This window comes from Lithobates pipiens, unplaced genomic scaffold (assembly GCF_037356315.1).
Source record: "Lithobates pipiens isolate NorthernLeopardFrog02 unplaced genomic scaffold, aLitPip1_a1.2 Scaffold_27, whole genome shotgun sequence".
Taxonomy (NCBI): domain Eukaryota; kingdom Metazoa; phylum Chordata; class Amphibia; order Anura; family Ranidae; genus Lithobates; species Lithobates pipiens.
Window position 1 is genome coordinate 153,940,199 of NW_027507788.1, and position 25,947 is coordinate 153,966,145.

General features: G+C 41.5%; 1 protein-coding gene and 1 pseudogene across 2 annotated transcripts in view; both read right to left on the reverse strand.

Moving 5' to 3' along the window:
- LOC143934245 (carotenoid-cleaving dioxygenase, mitochondrial-like) overlaps window positions 1-25,947 on the reverse strand; it is a 73,623-nt gene that overhangs the window by 46,081 nt on the left and 1,595 nt on the right. Inside the window, exons 1-2 of one of the 2 annotated variants that reach the window (XM_077457686.1) lie at window positions 22,155-22,347; window positions 2,995-3,190 (exon numbers count right to left, since the gene is read on the reverse strand). In XM_077457686.1, coding sequence (XP_077313812.1) covers window positions 2,995-3,190; window positions 22,155-22,194 — 236 coding nt within the window. In that variant the 5' untranslated portion in view covers window positions 22,195-22,347. Of the gene's footprint in view, window positions 1-2,994; window positions 3,191-22,154; window positions 22,348-25,947 lie in introns of those variants that run through there. The other variant, XM_077457687.1, reaches the window with a different exon arrangement.
- Window positions 14,881-18,186, reverse strand: LOC143933327 (uncharacterized; annotated as a pseudogene).

A 25,947-nucleotide genomic window follows, 5' to 3' on the forward strand; every position in this document is an offset into this window, starting at 1 on the left:
CCAGATCAGTTCGCATATCGCAGTGCGATCTGCAAACTCGGATCGCATGGTGTGAACACCCATGCGATCCGATTCTGCTGCGGACCAAAAAAAGGGTCCCGTGCGAATTTGCGGCGGGTGCGGCGCGAATTCAGCCATACTATCTGTATGGCTGAACTCGAATCGCACAGAGATCGGATGTGATTTGCACTGCAGTGCGGTGCGAATCACATCCGTTCTCATAAACCGCTGCAATGTGAACCCAGCCTTAGTGACACTGGCGACGGGGGGTGATCACGGGGTTAAACCTTTATTGGGGGGGTTAGGGGGGTACCTTAGAACTAAAGGGGGCTAACCCTAACTGCCCTAACAGTTATTACAGTCACAAATGACACCAATGCTATAAAAAAAAATGCAATTGGTGTCACTGTGACTGGGGGGGCAGGGGTAATTGGGGGGGTGATCGGGGGGTAAAGGGGGGGTGTGAGTGTGCCTGGCATGTTCTACTGTGTAGTGTCGTGTTGGTGCAACTAACCGATCCTCTCTCCTCGGTGCCGGAACGAAAAATACCGACACGGAGGAGAGATTACATCACTTCCTCTGCCTGTGTTTACATTACAGGAGAGGAAGTGATGCAATGCTTCACTTCCATTCGTCAGGAGCGATCGCGAGGGGGTGGCCATGAATGAATGGCCGCCCCCTCATCCCGGATCGCTCCTGCACGGATACCGACCGCCGCTGGCACCGGGGGGGGGGGCCCGATCGGGCCCCCCACCCGCGGGAAGGCAGGGACGTACAGGTACGCCCATATGCCTGCCCGTGCCATTCTGTCGACGTATATCGTCGTGCGGCGGTCGGCAAGTGGTTAATGTGCATCTCACCTGGTTACCATTACCTGTCTCATTAGTCCAGCCTACAGGCAGCCCTTTTTGGCTATTTAAACTGCCTTCGGTGCCTTTGCTTTGGTCAACATATCCAGTGCGTCTCTCTGCTGTGTTCCTGCTCAACTTTGCCTGGCTGATGTTTCTTCTACTTCCTGATCTTTGACTTCTAACTATGAAGATTCCTGGCTCTCCGATTACCCGTTTTGGCTTCCTAACCCTGGCTTCTGATTTTGACTATGTTCATGATTTGTATTATTTTACTATTACATTGATCACCTCCTGCCCACGCTATAACCGAAAGACAGCTACAGCGCAGGCCTCAATTGTTGGGAAGTTTCCATGTACATCCTCCCGAGACCATGCATTCTGATCAGCCAGTCAATGAGACTCAGACTAAGGAGTCGACCTCCGCCCCTTACCACGTGATCAGCTGTCAGCCAATGACAACAAAATCGGTAATCGGCTTTTCTTTTCCTCACGCTGACAATATCGGTCCGTAACAAGACCTTCACCGCCTTATCTGTGCCCACCAGTGCCACATCATCAGTGCTGCCCATCAGTGTCACCTACCAGTGTTACCCTTCAGTGCTGCCTTATCAGTGCACATCAATGAAGGAGAAAAATGACCCGTTTTCAAAATTGTATAACAAATTATGAAACCCTTATTTTTTTTTTTTTTAATCCCTTCCTGACCAGAGCATTTTTTGCAATTCGACACTGCATCACTTTAGCTGACAATTGCGCAACCGTGTGATGTTGTACCCAAACAAAATTTATGTATTTTTTTTCCCCACAAATAGAGCAATTTTTTTGGTGGTATTTGATCACCTATGCTTTTTTTTGCGCAAAAAGTTATAGCGTCTACAAAATGGGGGATAGATTTATGGCATTTTTATTATTATTTTTTATTTATTTTTATGTAACTAATGTCTGCCCTCATGTTGTAAAGCACTGCGCAAACTGTTGGCGCTATATAAAACCTCTATAATAATTACTGTGTAAATGACACTGGCTGGGAAGGGGTTAAACACTAGGGAGCTATCAAGGGGTTAAACGTGTCCTAGGGGGGTGTTCTAACTGTAGGGGGGATGGGCTACCACTGACATGACAGGGAGCAGTGGATCTCTGTCATGTCACAAGGCAGAACAGGGAAATGCCTTGTTTAAATAGGCATCTCCCTGTTCGGCCTCTCCCCACCGTAATCGCTGGCCACCGGCGAACATCGAGTTCCTTCCTGTCCTTGAAGTCCAGACTGAGCTTTTTAGGCTGGGCTTCTGCTCTGGGTCACAGGAGTGCAATTTGTTTTGTACTCCTGTGACCCGTTTTCAGCGGAGAGCGGTCTGAAGTCTGCTCTGCGCTGACTTCGCTGCCATCAGTCGAGGCACCGCGTCATCCCGACTTCCAAAGTATGAATCCGACAGCTTCCTTGACTGATGGCAGTCTCAGCGAGCCACTGAAATGGCTGCTTCCCACCCCTCCACAGATCAGCACTCTAATGAGTGTAGAGAAGCAGAGAGGAGAGACACTGACTGATAGTCAGCAGCTCTCCTCCTGGAGATGTGAGAACCAAGCCATCGGTGGTGTTCGGTGGCTCAGTTCTCAGTGCAGAGAAGGGGGGGACAGATGCAGCAATGCTCTCATGCTGCATCCTACTAGGCAAGTATGAATCTAAAAAAAAAAAAAAAAAAACACTAAACAAAAAAAACAACAAAAAAAAAAAAAAAAACACACATACTTCTGTTTTGAAGTGTTCCTAAACCCAGAGCCTGCATTCACTATATCTGGTCTCCCACAGTACACAGAATATGGAAATGTAAATATAAACTGATAAATACCTTTTCTCAAAGGCATTACAAAGCAGCCTTGTGACTTTTTCAGTGCCTAGTAAAGCTTAACCACATGACGGCCTCCCGGAAATTCAGGTCCATGCTATGGCTGTCATTTGGCTATAGTGCGGACGCCAAGAGGTTAAAATACACCTCTGATAAAAAAAATTATAGACCCTTCATGTATTTGTAAGTGGACAAACTTACAGAATCTGCAGGGGATCAAAATGATTTCCCCCACTGTACAAGCCTACAAACACCACACTATATTCCATTGCATTAACATCAACAAATAACATTCTTACTTGTCATTTCCGAATTCAAATCTGCCAGGTCCGTTACGTAGAAGACTGCCTTGGATCCATTTTGGGATGGTACCTTTGATCTTGGCTGGAATCGGCTGGGGAGTTTCTTGCACAGTTTGGAACAGAGGAGCTATGCATTCTACATTGGCTTGCGTGGAGAAACATACCCTCTGCCACACACACCACTTCTTAACAACTAAAACAAAACAGGGAGGAGAAGTGTTAAAAAAGGAAAATTGTAATTTATTTAGGTACAGAAAGAACTGCTTTAACTTTCAGATATATACTGCAACAATCTCCTAGCTGAACCGTCCTGCCCATCAATGCACTGTAGTTACTGTAACCGTACAGTTGCGGTTCATGTGATGCTTAAAAGCTCTGCTAGAGAAACACATTTTACTAATCTTTGCTACTGCTCTTTCTTTTGGATATGGCTGAGCAAGAGGATTGCTACCATAGATAGAACAAAATGCACTTCCTCTCCAGCATCAGGCACAGAATTTAGCCATTGCCTAGCTGAAGACTTAAACCACAGTTGGAATGGTATGATTTACATCCATGTCCTGGGACAAGTAAGTTTTTTTAAACACAGGCAAAAAAAAAAAAAAAAACACACACATTGATTTCCTATGAAGTACGACCAAAATAAAAATATAATCCACATTAATGCAATAAACAGTGTATACAGTATGTACAGCAGTGGGTACGCTTATCTTGTGCTTCCCACATTGCTTTTTATTTACTTTTTATATATTTTATGTGATCACATTTGTCACGTCTGTTTTTATGCAAGATGTGAATAAAGTTTTTAGTCGTTTTTGACCTGCACCATCGGAGTTCTTTTCCATTTTCCCATATTTCCTATGCTGTACTGGATTCACATCGAGCCATTTGGGTGCACCGTATCGGATTCCTGTGGATTTGTCCCATCGCAAGATCACTGGTATGGATAGGTGCTGCCTTTTTGTTGGCTGTCCTTCAGGCCTGACCACCTAGATCCGGCTTGGTTCAGTCTTCTCTTTTGCGCTAGTGGTTTTAGCGCTACAAGCTCGTATGATACATTGCCGTATGGTATTTGTATCCCACACATCTTGTAACAGTGTTTCATCTTTCCATACGATTTCCATCCTTTGAGATCCACTCAAGACCTACTGTGATTATATTATATTGGCTATGGAGTCATTCATCACCTGATTGGACTATCCAATCTGAGGGACTCTTAGTTATATGTTTTTTTGTGGGTGACATCTGACAAGACCCTGCATGCACATTTATTTATTTATTTACTTTGAAGGTTTCCGTTTTCACTTTCACGGTTGTTACTTTTGAATTCATTATCACTCTGAGTTTATTAAAAAAAAAAATTCTGGATGAATTAGCGCTACACTATTGTATCATATGTATCTTTGGACTTTGTTTGAGCGTTAGCAGCTTTTTTTTTTTTTTTTTTTGGTTTTAGCGCAGTATTTTTCCCTTTTCACAGGAAGGAGGATATAAAAAGTCCATTAATGTACTTTTTTTTTTTTTAAAGCTGCAGCTTTTGAAATGAGACTTCTATTAAGTGTATACATTTTAAAACTGTGACCTACTCAGCTGTCTGGAAGCTGTGTGGTGAACTAGGTTTGGAGCCATCACAGCTAATCAGAACAGCCGCAGAGCAGTGGGTAAGAGTAAGGCCCCATTTTACACCGTATGGGACCCAAACACATCTCCCCACTAGAGGTGCATTTCAGTAAAAAAGCTCATATAAAAAAAAATAAAAAATAAAAATAAAGGTGCAGGTCCGATTTCCAATTTGCTGAGGTGCATAGCATCCTATTCATTTTGAATGAGCTGATTAACGTTGTGCACATTAACGTGTGTGCAAAAACATGCATTCTTTAAGCTTTTCGCTGGCAGGTCCTGTGCTCCACTTTTTTAAACTCAGCTGCCCAGACCATTTTTGCAATTCTTTCATTGCTTTTATTTTTTATTTTTCCCTTACAGCTTTCAGAGTTTGTAAAAGACCCCCAAACCATACATTTTCTGAAAGCTCATGACCAGTAGGAAACAATTAAGGTGCTATTGATTTTGTAGGGCACAATGAAAATTTGTGCAAATGTTTACCAAAGCAATGTTTTCACTAAAAATACACTAACCTCTTTATTAGCAGATACAAACAGCAAATTTTACAAAATGTCTGCAAATTTCTACTAAATATAAAAGCTTAACCTGAATTAAGTTAATAACAAATATTGTAAATTTTAAAATTGCCCCTTTTTGCAAAACGGTGAAAATTGAACATACACATAAATAACCAAGTTTCTCTAAAAATCTGGAGGCTTTAATTTTTCATTTACAGCATTCAGAGTTTGTAAAAGACCCCCCCCCCCAAACTACAGTAAAACCTTGGTGTGAGAAGTGAGCATTTTGCAAGACGAGCAACATTTTTAAATACATTTTGACTTGATATACAAGTAGCGTCATGTCACAACTGAGTATAAAAGTGAGGAGAAGAGCCTCTAAATGTAGCAATATGGTTACATTTAACGAAGGTGCATCATTTAGCACCATATTGCTACCCTTAGAGGCGCCTCTCTTCTCTTTAATACTCTGAAGCTTCTGCTGGATTTTGCTTCTAATACCCTTGTAAAGGCTGCCATTTGTGAATGGACATTTTATGGTTACACAACCTGGTCACATTGCTATAATATTTTTATATGGACTATAAACTGAAGGGCCTATGAATAAATGGTTGTGGAATGAATCATTTGAGTTTCCTTAGTTATGGGGAAATTCGCTTTGATATACAAGTGCCTTGGATTACAAGCATGTTTCTGGAACGAATTATGCTTGCAATCCTAGGTTTTATTGTATACATTTTCTGAAAGCATATTGACCAGTAGAATAAAAAGGAAGGTGCAACCGATTTTTAACCACAATATTTGTGCAAATGTTTACCAAAACAATAGTCACTAAAATGCACTAAAATCATGATTAGAAGATAGCATATTTTACAAAATTCCTGCTAAATTCCTTCGAAATATAAAACCTATACTAAGTTAATAAATAACAAATATTTGTACATTTTGAATTGTGCCTTTATGGTAAAAGCCAGATGTCAGCAAACATGTCTAAAGAAATCTGGAAGTTTTCATTTTTCACTTACAGCTTTCAGAGTTTGTAAAAGACCCCCCCCCCCCCCCAACCATATATTTTCTGAAAGCACACGACCAGCAGAATGAAAACAAGGTGTTACTGATTTTTAAAAGGCACCTCCATATCTGTGCAAATGTTTATTAAATTAATATTTTTTTTAAAAGCACTTAGAGCTTTGCGGATTTGAAAAGACCCCCCAACCATAAATTTTTTGAAAGCAAATGACCTGTAGAATAAAAAAAAAAAGTGCTACTGTTTTTTTGGCCCCCACCATAATTGTGCAAATGTTTATCAAATTGCCATTTCACAAAAAATACACTAAAATCATTATTAGTGCACATAAACACAACATAACTTACACAACTCCTGCCAAATTGCTACTAAAGCATTGCTCACATGTGGAATACTAAAGTGTATGCTCTTGGAGGTCCACATTTACCTGCACAGGGATGCATGGAATACATGTGCATCCCTGTACAGGTAAACAAGGCTTTGCATGGGTGTACGCTGTGCATGTCCTGTGTAAACAAGGCCTTAGGCCCCTTTTACATGGGCAGACCGATTGGGTCTGCCTATACGTTTTTCCAGGCGGATCCGATCGGACCACCCATTGTTTTCTATGGAGAGGCTGATGTGAATGAATGAAATACTTGTATAGCGCACAATGCGAACTGAATCGCCTCTAGGCGCTGTAAATGGACGTGTGTTTACTCCTGCCTGCATCCGATTCAATCCAGTCTACCAAATACAGTTGGATGGGGATCCGTTCCCCATTCTCTAGCAGATTGAATCAGATAAGAATCAGATGGAAACAGACAAGTGGTGTGTTTCCATCCATCCACCCCCATAGAGAACAGCAGGCTGCGTCTGTGTCCTCTATGCATCAGCGGAGCACACGGACCTGTCATCCGCCTGCTCAGCGCCAAGACAGTCCCTTTCTCTTCAGCCTAAGCGGCACATTACATAAATGAATAAAGGAGTCACTCCTATTCATTCCTAAACTAACACATAGTAGACCAGGTTATCAATAGACACAGAAGCGATTGGTAGCGATAGTTGTCTGGGGGGGGGGGGGGGGGGGGGTTGTAAAACTCTGATCAGCAGATTGTAATCCACTGACCAGAGCTATAGGTTTGTTCAACAGAGTCTGCAGAACAATTTTGCTATAAGGTTATGGCCACTGACGTGACCATGAGGTTATAGCAGGAGGAGGAATCAAGTCCATACAACATAAGGACCTGGCCAGCTGGAAGCAGTGCTGTAGGTCCGTACACCATACAGACCTGGCAGCAAAGGGTTACGGTGCTGTACCTCCGTGGTTCGGTGCGAACCTAGCCTTAAAGTGATATATTTGTTGTTTTACTGGCCCATGTTCCTAGGTAACCCTGTATGGGAGATTGTACCAAACAAAAGTGCGTATTGAATTTGGACATGTGGGTTCCATCTTTCTGGTAAGACATTATCTATACTGTGTTACGGTCGTGGAAGACTGCACATGGAGAAAATCTCACTCAAAGTGCTGCACTTTATACACAATTTGATTTTATAATATGCATTTGACCTCTGTTGTGCAAATTTACCAGTCCAGATAGACATGGCGATGTTGTGTCTGTTAGCTTCACCCAATGTGTTGTCATATGTGACATCTTGCACCCCTGATATGACGAAACATGTTGGGCAGAGCTAACAGAACGCGACGTCTGGACTGGCAAATTTGTGAAGCATTGTCTGGAACTTTGTACCATGCATCCCAGGAATGTTGTATTCACAAAGTGCATACTTTTTTTATCTATGGCAGGGGTCTCAAACTGGTGGCCCTCCAGATGTTGCGAAACTACAAGTCCCATCATGCCATTGCCTTTGGGAGTCTTGCTCTTAACTGTCAGCCTTGCAATGCCTCATGGGACTTGTAGTTTTTCAACAGCTGGAGGGCCACCAGTTTGAGACCTCTGATCTATGGGGAGTAGTATTCATACTTTTAAAGTGCAATAAAAGATTTTTGTCGGATTTACACTATGTGGATTCTTCCATTTTGATTTTATGATGAATTTCGTGCATTATACAGAAAAACTAGATACACTGTGTAACTCCAGCCACTTCTTATGAGATGGCTTTACATTTTTCTGGGATTATCTTATACAAACTGACTTGACTCTGTAGTGGAGTCCTTATGTTCTGGTCTGGTCTAATGAAACAAATGTATTTTCTTTTATTTTAAGCAACAGACAGCATGGATTCATGAAAGACAGAAGTTGCCAGACAAACCTGATTTCTTTTTATGGGGTGGTAAGTAAAACCTTGGACAGAGGGGTGGCGGTGGACGTGATATACTTGGATTTTGCAAAAGCGTTCGATACAGTTCCACACACACGGCTCATGTGTAAGGTAAAGTCTACAGGTTTGGAAATATCAGTTTGTAAATGGATAGAAAACTGGCTAAAAGACAGAATTCAGAGAGTAGTGGTTAATGATTCTTACTCTGAATGGTCTAAGATTATCAATGGTGTACCCCAAGGTTCAGTGCTGGGACCCTTACTTTTTAATATCTTTATAAATCATATTGGGTCTGGCATCAAAAGTAACATTTCCATCTTTACAGATGACACCAAGCTATGCAGTGGAATATCCTCCTTACAGGATGTCTCCAATTTACAAGCCGACCTCAATGCTCTGTCTAAATGGGCGACTATGTGGCAGATGAGGTTTAATGTTGAGAAATGTAAAGTTATGCACTTGGGGGCTAAGAATATGCATGCATCATACATGCTAAGGGGAGTACAATTGGGGGAATCCATAGTGGAGAAGGATCTGGGGGTTTTCGGTAGATCATAAGCTCAATAATAGCATGCAATGCCAAGCTGTGGTTTCATTTTGCCCCTGTTCAAATCATTAGTAAGACCTCATCTGGAAAATGCAGTTCAGTTTTGGGCACCAGTTCTCAAAAAGGATATCGGGGAACTGGAGAAAGTGCAGAGAAGGGCAACCAAACTGATAAGAGGCATGGAGGAAAGAGGCATGGAGGAACTCAGCTATGAGGAAAGATTAGAGGAACTGAATTTATTCCCTCTCGATAAGAGGAGATTAAGGGGGGATATGATCAACATGTACAAATATATAAGGGGTCCATATAGTGAACTTGGTGTTATTCACTTTACAGATGGCCAGGCCTCGTGATCAGAACGAGGCTTGGTTATGACACAGGACGGATGCTAATTTATGCCCAAGATGTGGAAAATCTTTCATATCCAAATATTAACAGTCTCGTTTATATTTTGGATATTTGGCGGACATCTCTGATGGGGATGATTCTATATGTAAGGATAATAAATATATATGGAGGAGTTTTTAATATATACACTTCCGGAACATGTGACCGGAAGTGCCAAGTGCTTCCGGGGTCATTGGTTATTTTGGGGTCATTTTGTACTTATAAGCGATGCTGTTTGGGGGGGGGGGGGTCCACACCCCAGAGGATGACTGTTTAGTTGAAACGCGTCAGCTGGACCCCCTTACAGACATCGCTACTTTCTGACTATGTGATTACGATTGAACCAAATGTGAGTGTAATTTTATTATTATTTTTTAATAAATTGGATGTTAAAAACGGTATCACGCTATGCTAGTTTTCTACTTCCATGGTCTTTGATACCTGAGCCCCCTATTTTCGTGGGATGAGCAATATAGAAGGATCGCTACGGATGATTTCATGACCTGAAGACATGCGGGAGATTACATACTAGATGTATGATTATCTGGTTTGCTAACCTACAGACCCATATGACTCGAGAGGCGTAAGCCTTCCTCTGAGTCCACGTCATTTGGTAAGCCTCCTCTCCCCTTCTTTATCACGGTGGTGGTGGCATTATTCTACACATCAGAAGTTGAATTTCACCTTTTTTCACGTCACCTCAAGTTTGGAATTGTGATTGATATTACACATTTCAAGGACTGTTAGACGTTCACTTGATGGACTGTATATGTTAAATTAATTTTATTTACTTTAACCTTTTGTGTGCATGAGGTTCATGCACTCTTCCACCTGGGAGTAAGATCTCTTGATATACAACGGAATTTACACATATTTTCTTTTTTTTGAAGTGTATGTAATTTTCTTTGCTTGAATTAGTGCCTTACTGGTTCATGTGGCTTGTTGCAACCTAATCGCTACACTTTTTTGTTATAATTCACTTTACAGTCAACAAAGAGGACAAGGGGGCACTCTTTACGTCTAGAGGAAAAGAGATTTCATCTCCAAATATGGAAAGGTTTCTTCACAGTAAGAGCTGTGAAAATGTGGAATAGACTCCCTGCAGAGGTGGTTATGGCCAGCTCAGTGGATTGCTTTAAGAAGGGCCTGGATTATTTCCTAAGTGTACGTAATATAACTGGGTACTAACATTACCACATATAGGTAAAGTTGATCTGGGGGAAAATCCGATTGCCTCTCGGGGGGGGGGGGGATCAGGAAGGAATTTTTTCCCCTGCTTTAGCAAATTGGATCATGCTCTGCTGGGGTTTTTTGCCTTCCTCTGGATCAACTGTGGGTATAGAATTGGGTATATGGGATTGTATGATATTATTATTTTTGTGGTTGAACTGGATGAACATGTGTCTTTTTTCAACCTAACTATGTAACTATATCACATGGATGGCCGAATATGTGCTAACATAATAACTTCCTGGGGAAGAGATGGCACCAGGATGGGAAAAAGACAAAACTAGCAGAGGCAGGGGTTGTTTTGGAAGCAAATGAGGGAACATACTCAATATTAGGTGGGTGGTCATAATGTTTTGGCTGATCGATGTATATAAACAATGGTGAGCTGCATGTGTTATAACTGTTAGCCCTTGTACACACGGTCGGACATTCCGACACCAAAATCCAAGGGATATTGTCCAAAACTTGTGTTGCATACATACACACGGTTGGACAAAGTTGTCGGAAAATCCGATCCGATCAGATCATGTTGTGGGAAAATTTTATATCCAGCTCTCAAACTTTGTTGGTCGGACATTCCAACGGAAAAAGTCCGATGTAGCCCACACACGGTCGGATTATCCGACAACATGGTCCGAACGGACCATTCCCGTCGGAATTTCCGACCGTGTGTACAGGGGCTTAGATTCCCATGCTTCAAAACATCCAGCAGACTCATGTCAGTACATATGATTTACCAAAAAGGGAAGGAAAGGGATGGGATGGAAGACAGATGCATCGTCTTTATTCCAATATATATGTCACAAGAAACAAAGAAGTTTGGGGGGGGGGGGGGGGGGGGATTAACCCTTAAACCCCCACCCATTGTTAAAAGTCATGTGGCCTGGTATGATACAGGAAGGTCTGGTTTATTGGGAAACCTATATTCTTTTTAAACATCATGTTCAAAAGGAATATACTATAATCATTAAATGTTATCTTAATGTTTTTTGTTTTTTTTACCCACTGAATAGTACTTTTCACTACTTTTTTTTTTCTTATGGGTACATGTCCCCCATGACAGTGTCCAGCTACCTGTGCTTAACTTTTAGCTTTTAATAGCTTCAAAATGGGCCTATAAAATTGGACAAGTTTGGCCTTCCATACACCACACTAGACTTTGGTATTGTGTTCAAGGCTAACAACCATATATAATATAGATAGCTGAACCTTATCTACCCCTGCCATTACATGTTTGTGAGCAAGATATAAAAAGGCATCAGTACTTTTGCACAGCACTAATCAATCAATCATGCTTAACTACTTGACCTCCAGAAGGTTTTGCCTCCTTCATGACCAGGCCATTTTTTGGTATTTTGCACTGCGCTACTTTAACTGGCAATTGCTCGGTCACGCAACACTGTACACAATTAGGGCTGGTTAACACCACAAAAACACACTTCAGATTTGTTCTGGATGCGTTTTTGATGCATTTTGGTATGTTTCCAGATGATTTTGCTTCCTATTACCCCCCCACAAACACACACTATAGTAGATCCAGTGCATTCTGGTGGGATTTGATGCATTTTACCATGTTCCGGTACAGTATATTCTACTTTTTTTTTTCCTGGAACCGACCACACTGGTGTGACCTATTCCATTGGAAACCATATAACGGTTTTGATGCAGAAGAAAAAAAAAAAAAAAAAAAAAAAAACACTGGACTGCATGTGGTATGAACTGGCTTTTTTTCACACAAATAGAGGTATTTGATCACCACAGAGTTTTTTATATTATATAAAATAAAATATAGACCTACATTTTTTGATAAAAATAATATTTTCTACTTTGTTACACAAATATATATCTGATATAAAAAAAAAAAAAAAAAACACTCAAAAACAAAAAATTCTTTATAAATTCAGGCCAAAATTAATACTGTTAATGTCATTGGAAAAGAACAAAAGACAAAAAAAAATAAAAAACACAAGTTTACATTGATTGGTTCGGGCAAAAGTTATACAGTAGCATCTACAAAACAATGAGATATATACATACACACACAGCTATAAACCCTATACTGTAGTGGCGGTGATCAGTAAATTCTAGTGGAACTGCAATAGTGTGGCGGGCAGTCTGGCGCTAAAAGACACGGGCTGGGAGGGACATTGAAGTCATAAATACAGTGATATTACTGTACACTGAACTGACACTGGCTGGAAAAGGATTAACATATAGGAGCAATCAGGGGGTTAACTGTGCCTAACAAGTGTAATGCCGCGTACACACGACCGGACTTTCCGGCAGAATAGGTCCGACGGGATCAGTCCGTCGGACAATCCGAATGTGTTGGGCTAGTCCAATAATAAAAAAAAAAAAAAAAAAAAAAAATTAGAACATGTTTCAAATCTATCCGATGGACTAAAATCAGGAAACCGTTCATCTGTGTGCTGGTCCGACATACCAAATACGACGCAAGGACAGCTATTTGCTACTGACTGTTGAACTTCCTTTAGTCCCGTTTATGTAATCACGTTGAAAACGAGTCCGTTCATGTGTGGCCAAGTCCGTTCGTTCAGAAAGTCCGTCGGAACTCAGCCGAAAGTCTGTGGGGAAGACTGTCGGAAAGTCCGATTGTGCGTACGCGACATAATGTGTGATGCTTTTTACTTTTACTAATCTGGCTGTTTCCCCCCCTGATTTTTAAAGTAGAAGAAATAGACAGATTGCCATTCCTATGTCCACAGAGTTCTGATTGGCTACAACCGATCAGCAGGTTCGTGGCCAAAATCATTCTCTGAAATCTGCTGACAAACTCGTGCTATACTGAATCACAACACAGGTCAGCAGGTCCTTTCTGGGAGCCCCAAACCCAGACGTAAGGTGGCAACATTTATTTACGTTGCTGAGCCTGCAGCTGTCGCTCGGTCACATTAAATCTACTGTGACAGAGCGGCAAGGGGTTAATAACTGTTATATGAGCTGAAACGGTCACTTTAGTAATGAAAAAAAAAATGTTTACATTAATTATTTTTAAGGCGTCTCTGCTGCCTTCCTTCCTTACAATCTATGGACATAGTCATTTCAGCAAAAATATTAAATACCCATACCGTTATGTAGTGGAATTTGTGCAAACACTATACAGATTCTGAAAGGCAACAGAACTTTTTATTGTAGTAAAATGCTATGAAGGTAACCAAATGATGAGTTATCAAACCAAAAATGCAATTTTTTGGGTGCTACAATTGTTAATTTACTTTGTCAAGCTAAATTTGCACACTTTCAACCACTTGCCGACCAGCCGCCATCATAATACCGTGGCAGGTTGGCACGATCCCATGAATCGCCATGTACGTCGACTCATGAACTCGCTTTTGTGGGCATGCTCCCATTGGCCAACGGGAGAGCCAATCAGTGGGTCAGGTGTACTCGATGTCCCTCGGCCACCAATGATCGCTGCACTTTGGACTATATTTTATTGAGTTTGATGATCAACGAACTGTGCTGGCTGCTAATGTTCCTCTTTGTACAAAATATTCTAGCGCTGTTACCTACTTTTATTTATATCACCAATGATCGTTACCCGCAGTGACAGAACAGTGATCTGCCTTTGTAAACAAGACAGATCCCCGTTCTGACAGGGGAGATCACACAAATCCTGTTTTTCTGCTATGCAGGAAGATGGATCTGTGCGTTTCCCCCAGTCACACATTCCCCCAAACAGTTATAAATCACACTGAGGGAACACATTTAACCCCTTGATTGCCCCTGATGTTAACCCCTTCCTTGCCAGTGTCATTGGGACAACCGTACATATTTTTAGCACTGACTACTGTAATAATGGCAGAAGAAAGAAGAAAGAAGAAAGAAGAAAGGAGGAGGAGGTCGCTGCAATGTCGCAGTCCAGCAAAAAAAAAAAAAAAAAATGCATCACTGATTGCCGCCATTGATTGTGAAAAAAAAATAATTAATAATAAAAAAGCCATAAATCTATCCCCTATTTTGTAAATGTGATAACATTTGCGCAAAAAAAATCAATATACGCTTATTGAGATTTTTTTTCCCACAAAAAATATGAAGCAGAATACATATCGGCCTAAACTGATGAATAAATTTGTTTTTTTTTTTAATGTTTTTAAGCAGAAAGTAAAAATTAGTTTTTTTATTTTTTTTCCAAAATTGTCACACTTTGTTTATAGAAAATGGCCTGGTCGGGAAGTGGGTAAATCCTTCTGGGCCTGAAGTGGTTAAAATCTACAAATCATGCGATTGTGAAAAACACACATTTAGTAACAATTTGTGGCCCCTTCATTTTTATTTTAGTTCATACAAATATTGAATAATGGGTAACTATAAACAGAACACAAAAAGACGAAAAAGTTAAATAATACTTTAATTTTAACAAAAATAGGCAACACCAGATAAATGTAACATTTTACAAAGTAGTAAAGGGGTTGAAATAATTGTGCTCGGTTGCATCTTTCTCGTGTTTTACTATGGGAGCAATGTTACAAGGGAAACTAGTATTTCTTGAAGACCACGGAAATGTTTTGTTTCCAGCAGCCAATTCCATGATGTCAATCAATATGTCAAAAAGGAATTTTTAGTTAGTTAGTTTGTGTAACACCTTCACAACCCATTCATGCCTGGCCTTGCTGTAGACTAGGTTATGTAGGGGTTCCCCTATGGCAGCACTGGAAGAAGTAGCTTTTTCTACCATTGCTTGAACATGATGGACATTGTGGTTGTAAGCAAGTGCAGCTAGTTGTGATCTGGCCATCATAGTGTCCATAAAAAAATGATTTTGTTTAGGAAGGTATTTGAGCGCAATGCTATGGTAACCCTCAAGTTCCTCCGTATGGCAGAATTGAGAAATTCGGGGAAGGTCCCTCAATAGTGACTTGTTTTGCACAATGTCTTTGAGAAGATAAAATGCAGGGTTATCAATCTTAAGCCATTTTCTTTTGATCTTCTGTTAGTTCACCGTGGTTACAGGAATGGTATATGGCAGCATCATTCCAACTATGAATGTTTAAAATGTGATAAACAAGAGAGTTCCATTTCTCAAGTAGAATTTGTTTGTTCCCTTTGCACGTGCGAGCGCACAATCATAAATTATTTTCTATGGGGTTTACCCACTCAGCAAGTTCCTTGCATGACTTTCGGTGACTAGCTTCTAGAATTTCTTTGCCAACATTGTTTGCTAGGTACCAAACATCAAATTGATGCTCGATTCTGGGGTACTGTTCTCGCATTATGTTTCTAATGGACACATGTCGTCAGTACATATGATCTTTATGCTGATATTTTTCCTCCATTAGCTCATCAAGAGCAGCTTTAAAAAGCAGTCTTTCAATGACGTTGAAGAAACAATTCCACATACTTGCTGCACATTTTAGGGTCCTTTCACACGGGGCGGATCAGTTCTGATCTGCCCCGTGGATATCCGTTTGTTCAGCGGGGTTCACTCCGCCGATCCCCGCTGAGCAGGGAGATGACAGGTCTGTCTCTGCGCACTGCGCAGGGACGGACCTGTCACAGCGCCGCTCTCCCCTATGGGAGATCGGATGACGATGGACCGCAGTGCCCGTCGTCACCCGATCCGATCCGCAGACGGATGGAAAAATAGCCTTTTCCTCCGTTACACTTTTTCGGATCGGAGCGGGTCGGATGTCAGCGGACATGTCACCGCTGACATCCGACGCTCCATAGAGCTCTATGGAGCACCCGTTCAGGTCCGCCTGAAAAACTGACAGGCGGGCCTGAACGGGACGTCAGTGTGAAAGGGGCCTAATGCTTTTTTTCTTTTGGATAAAGACTCTATAAAAGAATAAACACAGTACTCAGCACTATTTCCACGCTTGTCACTCCGACTGTCCCCAGTTAGGCATAGAGGTTTTGCTCCAAATTCTTGCAGGTTTTTCTGAATGTCTATATTCCAGTGGTGGTCAATGGTTGGGAACAGATACTGCTTTTGGAATTTGTAGTATGTGTTCTTTCCAATAGTAAGGATAGTCATTCGAAAAATAAATAAAATTTCACCTTCAAATAACTGGACCCACTGCACAGAATTGCAGCAGATATGTGTATGTTCCCAGCCGCTCTACAACCTATTTTTGGTTGACTGTCCCACAAGTGTGAAGTATGTTCTTGAGCGCATTTCCCATAGACACTGATTGTTGAACCAATCACTTTTTTGGAAATGGCAACAATGGGTGAAGAGCAAAATGTGTAGGTTTGACAGGTCATATTTTTAAAAAGCATGTTCAAACAACTGTCAAATATTATGTATTTACGCTCCGATACAGGGTCGCATTCCGCTGGATGTGAAATCTTCCAGCACAGGAAGGTCTTTAGAATCTGGAAATTCTTCAGCATCTGAAATATTACTGTCATTTTGTGAGACTTGGCAGCCTAGGTCAAAGCTTCCTTTAGGAGGCTTAATATCACTGTCAGCGAATGAGGGCGTTATCTTGCTTTTCGAGCTTGAAGATACAAAAGCACTTGGAGTTTTACTTATGGTGTTTGTTAGCTGACTTGAACTGCTTACAATGCCATGGCTGGTTGTATTTAGATTAGTTAGCAAAACAGCTGGTGGCTAGCTAGGGTACTGCTTGGTAAGCAAGGTAACAGCAGGTGCATTGATACGGTTGCATTGTATGGCTATATTTCTTCCAGCAGAGGTTTGAATTGCATTATTCTTTTTCTGCACAGGAGGATCAGTGTCAGGATATCCACATTTGATGCAAGAATCTCCAGTATCCATTGCAGAAGTTCTTCCGCGCTTAGCCTTAAACATTCCAACAAGAAAAGCTAAAGAAAAATGTAGTCCTTTAAATTCTATGTACATGTTCACATGGGTCCGTTGTGCTTCCGTTGTGGTGTTAAAAACCATGCTTGCTGCATTTTTGGTACAAAAAAAAAAATAAATAAAACCACGCACACGCCAAAAACACACCTCTCCATTGAAATGCATTGACAATGCAGGAAGAACGCATCATTAACACACCCGTGTTAGGCTTTTAAAGCAGTTTTTGAGTAACATGGCCTATAAAAGACAAACCATAAAGCACAGTAAAATCCCGGTAAAAAAAACCTGCAAAAATCGCAGCAAAATCACGTGTGTTTTTCTGTACCTTTTTCTCTTATTGGCAAAACACAGATAACACCATTTTCGATATGTTTCGGCTTCCGAGATTTCGGTGCATCTCTAGTTTTTAGTTTTGCAATATTGCCAACATGCATTTTACATGAGCAATCCAACAATTCAACTACGTCACAACCAGCTCTGGAAAAAACCTGCATACCAGACAGCCAATGCTCCTTAACCATTTCGCTGCCAGAGCAGTTTTTGTGTTTTTTGCACACTTTTAAAAAAAATCATTTTAGGCCTGAAGATTACACAAAACCTACAATTATAATACATTTTCTGAAAGCAGACACCCCAAAGAATAAAATAGTGGTAGTTGCAATTTTTTATGTCACACGATATTATGTGTATGTAGTAGTAGTATGTGTATGAAACTCAAAAACTTGAATTTTAGGGCAAACACACACAATAAAATTACACACATTTTTGGTAAAATATAAAAAAGATGAGGTTGTACTGCATAAATAGCAACAAATCAAATAAATGGTGTTGCGCTCCCTTAAACTAAATAATATTAATCCATAAAGTGCTAACCAATAAAAACATAAATTATCTGTGCATAAATTCTGATTCCCGTGATAAATCGTGATCAGTGATCAAAGTGACTAGTGCAACAAAGCATTCCAAACGAATATATATATATATATATATATATATATATATATATATATATATATAAAGAAATAGAAACCACATATATAAAATCGCATAGACCAAAGTAAAAATCGCATAAAAACACCCAGTGATAGTGATGAATACCAATAAATAGATTTTCTTACTCGGTGTAAATAGAAACACATAAAATCGCATAAATAGAAAAGAAATCGCATATACCCATAAAGTGATAAATGCAAATAAATTAAAATATCACACAAAGTGTGTATAAAGCAAAATTAAATAGTGAAACATTCAGTGCAGACAAATGTAGAAGTCTCTCAAACTGCAAACAAAAATAAAAAAGTGGCAAAAAAATCCGTAAAGTGCTTCTCGTAGTAGCAGGTGCAATACAACGTAAACTGTGCACACTCTGGTGTCTCTTCAGTGTCCCGCAGTTAACATATAGGGTGACCCCTTACCTTACTGCTGTAAGGCAAACAGCATAAAGAGACCAAGGTCTCAGATGATGACAGCGGTGTACCCTTAGTTCCAAGCTAGGAGGACTTCTCCCCACATTAAGGCAGGATCTCACAGAGAAGGAAACAGGAGGGCTCCAAATGGTGAAGTATGTATACACTTTTATTACAAAACTCAAACAAATGGAAAGGTACTCCCAAACAAATCAGTTTAAAAACGCCAGATAGCAGTTTAAAATGTTTTTAAACTGCTATCTGGCGTTTTTAAACTGATTTGTTTGTGAGTACCTTTCCATTTGTTTGAGTTTTGTAATAAAAGTGTATACATACTTCACCATTTGGAGCCCACCATATGCGATTTTATGTGTTTCTATTTACACCGAGTAAGAAAATCTATTTATTGGTATTCATCACTATCACTGGGTGATTTTATGCGATTTTTACTTTGGTCTATGCGATTTTATATATGTGGTTTCTATTTCTTTATATATATATATATATATATATATATATATATATATATATATATATATATATATATATATATAAATATAATATTCGTTTGGAATGCTTTGTTGCACTAGTCACTTTGATCACTGATCACGATTTATCACGGGAATCAGAATTTATGCACAGATAATTTATGTTTTTATTGGTTAGCACTTTATGGATTAATATTATTTAGTTTAAGGGAGCGCAACACCATTTATTTGATTTGTTGCTATATGTTTCAGTGGTAGGGCTTATACCTCTGTTGGTGTTTGGCTGCAACCCTAATTGAGGCTTAATAGATTTTTGATAGCGCAGGGATACTTTTGTCTTGTACTGCATAAATAGATACCCAAACCTTAAATGTATGTGCCCCGTGAAATGGCGACAAACTTCAGTACCCTATATTTTCTAAGGCCCTCTATAGGTATCAATTTAGTGTTACGGAGGAGGTCTTGCGTTAGAATTATTGCTCTCACTCCGGCGTATGTGTCGATATGTAACGTGTGTAACGCAATCAACGTTTTCATGCATAAGTACCCTGGCGCATGAGTTTAGGCTCGTCCGTGTGTATGGGGGGGCTTTAAAATAAAGTGTTTTAGGGGGGGGGGGGAGATTTCTGTGCTTGGGTGTAACCTTTTTGCAAAAAAAAAAAAATAATAATAAATGTTCTCTTCATCACACATAGGGGACAAACTTTTCCCCATGTAATGATTTTTGTTCTCTTTGAGATATGCAGGGTCTAAAAAGACCCTGCATGTCTCCCCTGCACATTTTGCAAAACATCCTTTCTCTGCAAAGCGAGCCAGGGACACGAGAGCTTAACCCGGAAGTGACGTCAGAGACATCGCTTTCTGGGTCACAAGAAGAAGGGGAGGAGAACGAACAACCACTTTGCGCATGTCATATCGCTATATGGTTGGCCAGAAGTGGTTAAGGAACCCTTTTTCAGAGTGAGACCAGTGACTGTGCAACACTCAACACTTAGGGGTTCTTGACAACGTAACCCCCCAGGTGGTATTCCCGAGAATGGCTCGGGATGAGATTCCAGTACCAAAAGTGGCAACCCCGAGCTAGACTCGGGATCGCATCGCAGGATCCATGTAGAGGTTAATTACCTAGTTCCCTGATTCCTGCAATGTCTCCGCTCTGTGATCTGCGAGCCGCCATGTCTCGCTTGATCTGTCAGTGCCGGGCTCTGTTCCCTGCGAGAGTTGCATGGGGATGGAGTTTGGCGCCAAATTCAAAAAGTAAAAGACACTGTAAAAAGAGTACACTGTAATCTTACACATTACATTACTGTATCAAATAATTACACATCCCCTTTGTCCCTAGTGGTTTGTCCAGTGCCCTGCATGCAGTTTTATATTATAAAAACTGTTCTTTCTGCCAGGACACTGTAGATTGTCCATAGCAACCAAAAAGTTTCCGTTTACGTCAAAAGTGGTTATAGACCAGCTAGAAAAACAGCGATAACAAATTAGAATCACTTGCAGAATTGAGCGATAGTGATCTGGGGGAAATTCATCAAACACTAAAAAGTAATAACAGCGACAATTCTGCAACTCAGAATATTTCAGTGTTTTTGATTTGATTACATTATTGAATAATTTTTATTATTATATTATTTGTTATAATTATTTATTATATTTTATATTCAAGAGATTCCCTTAATTTCTAAGGATTTCCTCTCACTTCTTGTTTTAACTCCTTCAGATCCTCGTTGTAGCCGAATGACAGCTACAGCGTGGATCTGCTTTGCCGGGAGGACATCAATAGACGTCCTACGCTTTGCACGCCCCCCTGTGTGCCCTGCAGGCTGTGATCACTGAGACTTGGGTGATCACAGATCGGAGTAATGGGCTGATACCACGTGATCAGCTGTCAGCCAATTACAGCTGATCATGTGATGTAAACAGAAGATTGGTAATCTGACAGCATGAGGAGAAAAAAAAAGCCGATCACCAGCTTCAGTGCAAGGGACATCAGTCCCGAAGAGGAAAAGGCGAAGCTGCCTCATCTGTGTCCACCAATGCCACCTTCCAGTGCCACCTGCTAGTGCCCACACAGTGCCACATATCAGTGCATATGTGTCAGTAATCAGTGCCACTCATCAATGCCCACAAGTGCCACCCATCAATGTCCACCAGTGCTGCCAATCTGTGCAATTTAGCAGTGCTGCCTATCAGTGTCACCTACCATTGCAAAACAGTGCTCATCACTGCCACCTTTTAGTGCCCTTCAGTGCCACCCATTAGTGCCCATCAATGCAGCCTATCAATGACCATCAGTGTAGCCTCATCAGAGTAGATCAATGAATGAGAAAAATTACCCGTTTGCAAAATGTATTTATTTTTTAACAAAAAATAAAAAACCCAGAGGTGATCAAATACCACCAAAAGAAAGCTCTATTTGTGGGGAAAAAAATAACAATTTCATTTGGGTACAGTGTTGTATGACCGCACAATTGTCATTCAAACAGTGAAAGCGCTAAAAGCTTAAAATTGGTATGAGCAGGAGGGGGGGTTTAGGTGTCCAGTAAGCAAGTGGTTAATTATGTGACAGGAAGTGAAGGGAAATCACCTCATGGGGACACAGATGGCAAAAAAATAACAACAACAACAATAATAATAATAATACACAGCAACACTATGACCAAGAGCTGACAGACATGAGGATTTTTTTTCACTGAGGAAACCTTGCAGGCTGATATGCATGTACAGCACCTGAGATTCCCCTGTAATCCCTTCCCATAGACTTCTTATGCCAATACAGGTCCGACCAGGTCAAGAAGCCCATTCAGCCCCTTGTTGTATAACACTGAGCCCTCACAGCTTCCGTACACAGCATAGCACTGCCCCCAATGCTCCCAGTCCCCGGACACTGCCATTACCTGACACACGGAGCACTCTGGTAACCTCCACCACTCTCATCTTCAACAACAAAACTCCTATAGTCTCCAGACCCCTGCTCTTCACACCTATTGGGCGTTGCCTCTGTCAATCACTGAGATTTCCTCCCCGATTGGTCTTTGGTCACCATAAGAATCTTTCTGCCGATGTTTCATGAGATTTGGCGACCCGTCAGAATGTGCAACGGAGGTGACGTTCAGTCGCCACCATCTTGCTAAACCCCGCACTCATCCATAGTAAGGATAAACTGAGAAGGGGGAAAGCGGACATCTTGTTACACCCAACCGGAGTTTTGCATTCTTATTTTTAACAGTAAAGCGAGTTTATATAGTGAAATACAACTCCATATGAATGTTTAGATCTTGAATTTTAAAAGAAGCGGACTTCTGTAGGATTAGCAAACCTATGATATGACCAGGCTTGCCGCTGCTTTTGATGTGACTGTGTTCCTGCACTACGTTGATGTGACTCTCATGCAACTTGAATGCCAGTCGCATATTTACCACTTTCCAACCAGCTCCCATACATATATGGTGGCAGGTTGGCTCTCCTGCACTAATTGCGGTATATGTACGGCGGCTCCTTTAAGAGCCACTGGGGTCCCGTTGTATGATGTATGTACGATCATCGCCAGCCACCCGCAGCCGCGGGAACAAAAGCCAGAACGGAGACTTGTGTGTGTAAACACACAAATTCCTGTTCTGACGGGAGTAGAGACAGATCGTGCGTTCCTACTAAGTAGAAACAGCAATCTGGCTCTTCCTCTAGTCAGTCACATCCCCTCACAGTTAGAAACACACACTGAGAGAACACACTTAACCCTTTGATCGCCCCCTAGTGTTAACCTCTTCCCTGCCACTAACATTGATATAGTAATCAGTGCATTTTTATAGCAATAATCACTGTATAAATGTCAGTGGTCCCAAAAAAGTGTCCGAACTGTCCGCCGCAATGTTGCAGTCCCGTTAAGGCCGGGTTCACACCGCTGCGATGCGGGAACGCCGCGAATCCGCGGCGTTTTCCCGCATCGCATTACTCCCGCCGGCAGTTCACACTGCCCTATGCGGACAGCTGGGAGTGTCAATGATATGTTAATGACACCCCCAGATCCGTCCGCATATCGCAGTGCGATCTGCCGACTCACACAGGAATCGGATCGCATGGTGTGAACCCCCATGCGATCCGATTCTGTTGCGGACCAAACAAAGGGTCCCGTGCGAGTTTGCTGCGGGAGCGATCCGAATTCAGCCATACTATCTGTATGGCTGTACTCGCATCGCTGCGGAGATTGGATGTGATTTGCGGTGCGAATCACATCCGGATCTCCCCCCCGCAGCAGTGTGAACCCAGCCTAAAAGTCGCAGATCGCTGCCATTACTAGTAAAATTTATCTATTCTCTATTTTGTAGACGCTATAACTTTTGCACAAATCAATTAATGTACACTTATTTTGTTGTTTTTTTACCAAACATATGTAGAAAAATACATATTGGCCTAAACTGATGAAGAAATTAGTTTTTTTTTGGGGGGGGGGGGATATTATAGCAAAAAGTAAAAAATATTTTTTTTTTTTCAAAATTGTTGCTTTTTTTGTTTATAGTGCAAACAATAAAACCCGCAGAGATGAGCAAATACCACCAAAGGAAAGCTCTGTTTGTGGGAAAAAAAGGACTTCAATTTTGTTTGGGTACAATGTCGCACGACAGCGCAATTGTCAGTTAAAGCGACGCAGTGCCGTATTGCAAAAAATGGCCTGGTCATTAAGGGGGCAAATCCTTCCGGGGCTGAAGTGGTTAATGTTATCAGTGAAACAGTTGTGCAACAGTAAAAGTCAACAGTCAGTCGCATTCAAGTAGTAGTGCCAAAGTTGCAATAGAAATCGCACAACTTTGAATGAAACCCAAAGCCTCGTACACAGGATCGGATTTTCGGCAGGGAATTGTGCGGGAATTGTGTGATGACAGACTGTTGGCCTAAAATCAGACTAGTATCAGTATGCTCCTTCAGACAATTGTTATCCAACTTTCGACCAACAAAATGCTGGATGGCAGGCTAGTACATTTTCTGCGGACAATGGTCTGTTGTTAGATCTTCGTATCGTGTGTAGACAAGTCTGTCACACAAAAGTCCAAAGTACAAACACGCATGCTCGGATTCCATTCTCATCAAACACGACATTAGCAGAAGGTGCCCAAAGGGTGGCGCTCAAGAGCTGAAATTCCTCATAGTACAGCACTACGTTTGTGTTTGTTGGCCAACAATTGTGTACCGTTTGTATGCAAGACAAGGTCCTGGCACACTCCCTTCAGACAAAAGTCTAATGCTCTGTTTGCCAACAATCCGATCATGTGTATGAGGCTTAAGAGTCACTATACATGGTATCTGACTAGTAAAATCAACTTTTGATTGTAAGATGAGCACCTACCTAATCTAACAAATACATTTGTATCCAATCAGACATGCCCTTGCACAACACAGTTTGTTAGGGTTGCCATACTTATTACAATCTGATCGTACAATTTCTGTATGATCTTCTTTTAATTTACCAAAACCACAGTATGTAGTATGAGAACAATCCATTCAGTTTGCAATCAATGCACACAGAGGCAAATTAGGTGGTCACCTAAGGCCTCAAGCTGACAAGTGCTTCTCGGCCTCCTAATTTGCGCATTACCCCAGTTTTGAGGGACAGGGAGCCTTGTATCACACAAGAGCGGGCCTCGCGATGGCTGAACAGCTTACCAGTGGTCCGACCCCCCCTCCCCCCCCAAGCCAATCCTCATCGAGCCCAACTCGAACTCAGCTGATTACTAATCAGCTGGCTCTGGCACTGTGCGTGCACAGTGTATATGCACAGTTCTAGAGCCAGACAATTAGTAATCAGCCGTGTCTGGCTCGGCGGGATTTGTTGGCAGGCCGCTTGTCAAGTGCACGGTGATGTCATGGTGCTTGGCGACTTTTCAGCAAATTTAAAAGTATCTGCAAGGAGGGGGCACAGGGGAGAGAAAGACCAAAGCCTGCATGCAATTACAGGTTAGTGTGTGACACAGTCAGTTACTCTATATTGGGTATCACAGATGTAAGGGGCAAGTGGCGACCCTAAGGAGAACTCCTTTACCTTAGTGTATTCACTCTGCAGACTTGGGTGTAAAGGGGAACTCTGCTGACCCTGATGTAAGGGGGAATGTTGTGGAAAGGGGAACTCTGGTGTAAGAGGTTCTCTAGTCACCAGAGCTCCCCCTTACATCAGAGTTACAGTACAAAGGGAACTCTGCAGACTCTGATGAAGGGGGCTCTGGTGACCAGAGAACCTCTTGCACCAGAGTCCACGGCATTCCCCTTTACATCAGGGTCCACAGAGTTCCCCTTTACATCGAAATCCACAGAGTTCCCCTTTACATCAGGGTCCGCAGAGTTTCTGCTTGCACTGTAAGGCAAACCCTGCAGACTCTGATGAACTGTAAGGCCAGGTTTCCCTGCATACAATTCACATGACAGGAGACTGTGACCGTCTCTCAATGGACCAGGTTCACACCCCTCCGGGACGGCCGTGGTCCACATTGCAAAAAAGGTCCTGTGCATCTTTGGCTCAGTTTCAGGTGAAACTTCAGGCAAAAATTTGGACCTGATTCGTACCTGAGTCGGTGTACAGTGATGCACCGGACCCTCTGCTTGGATCCGCGGCCGCATCAGTGTGAACCCAGCCTAAGACACCATTCACACTGAGTCGCTTTTCAGGCGCTTTCATGTTAAAAAAAAAAAAAGCGTCTGAAA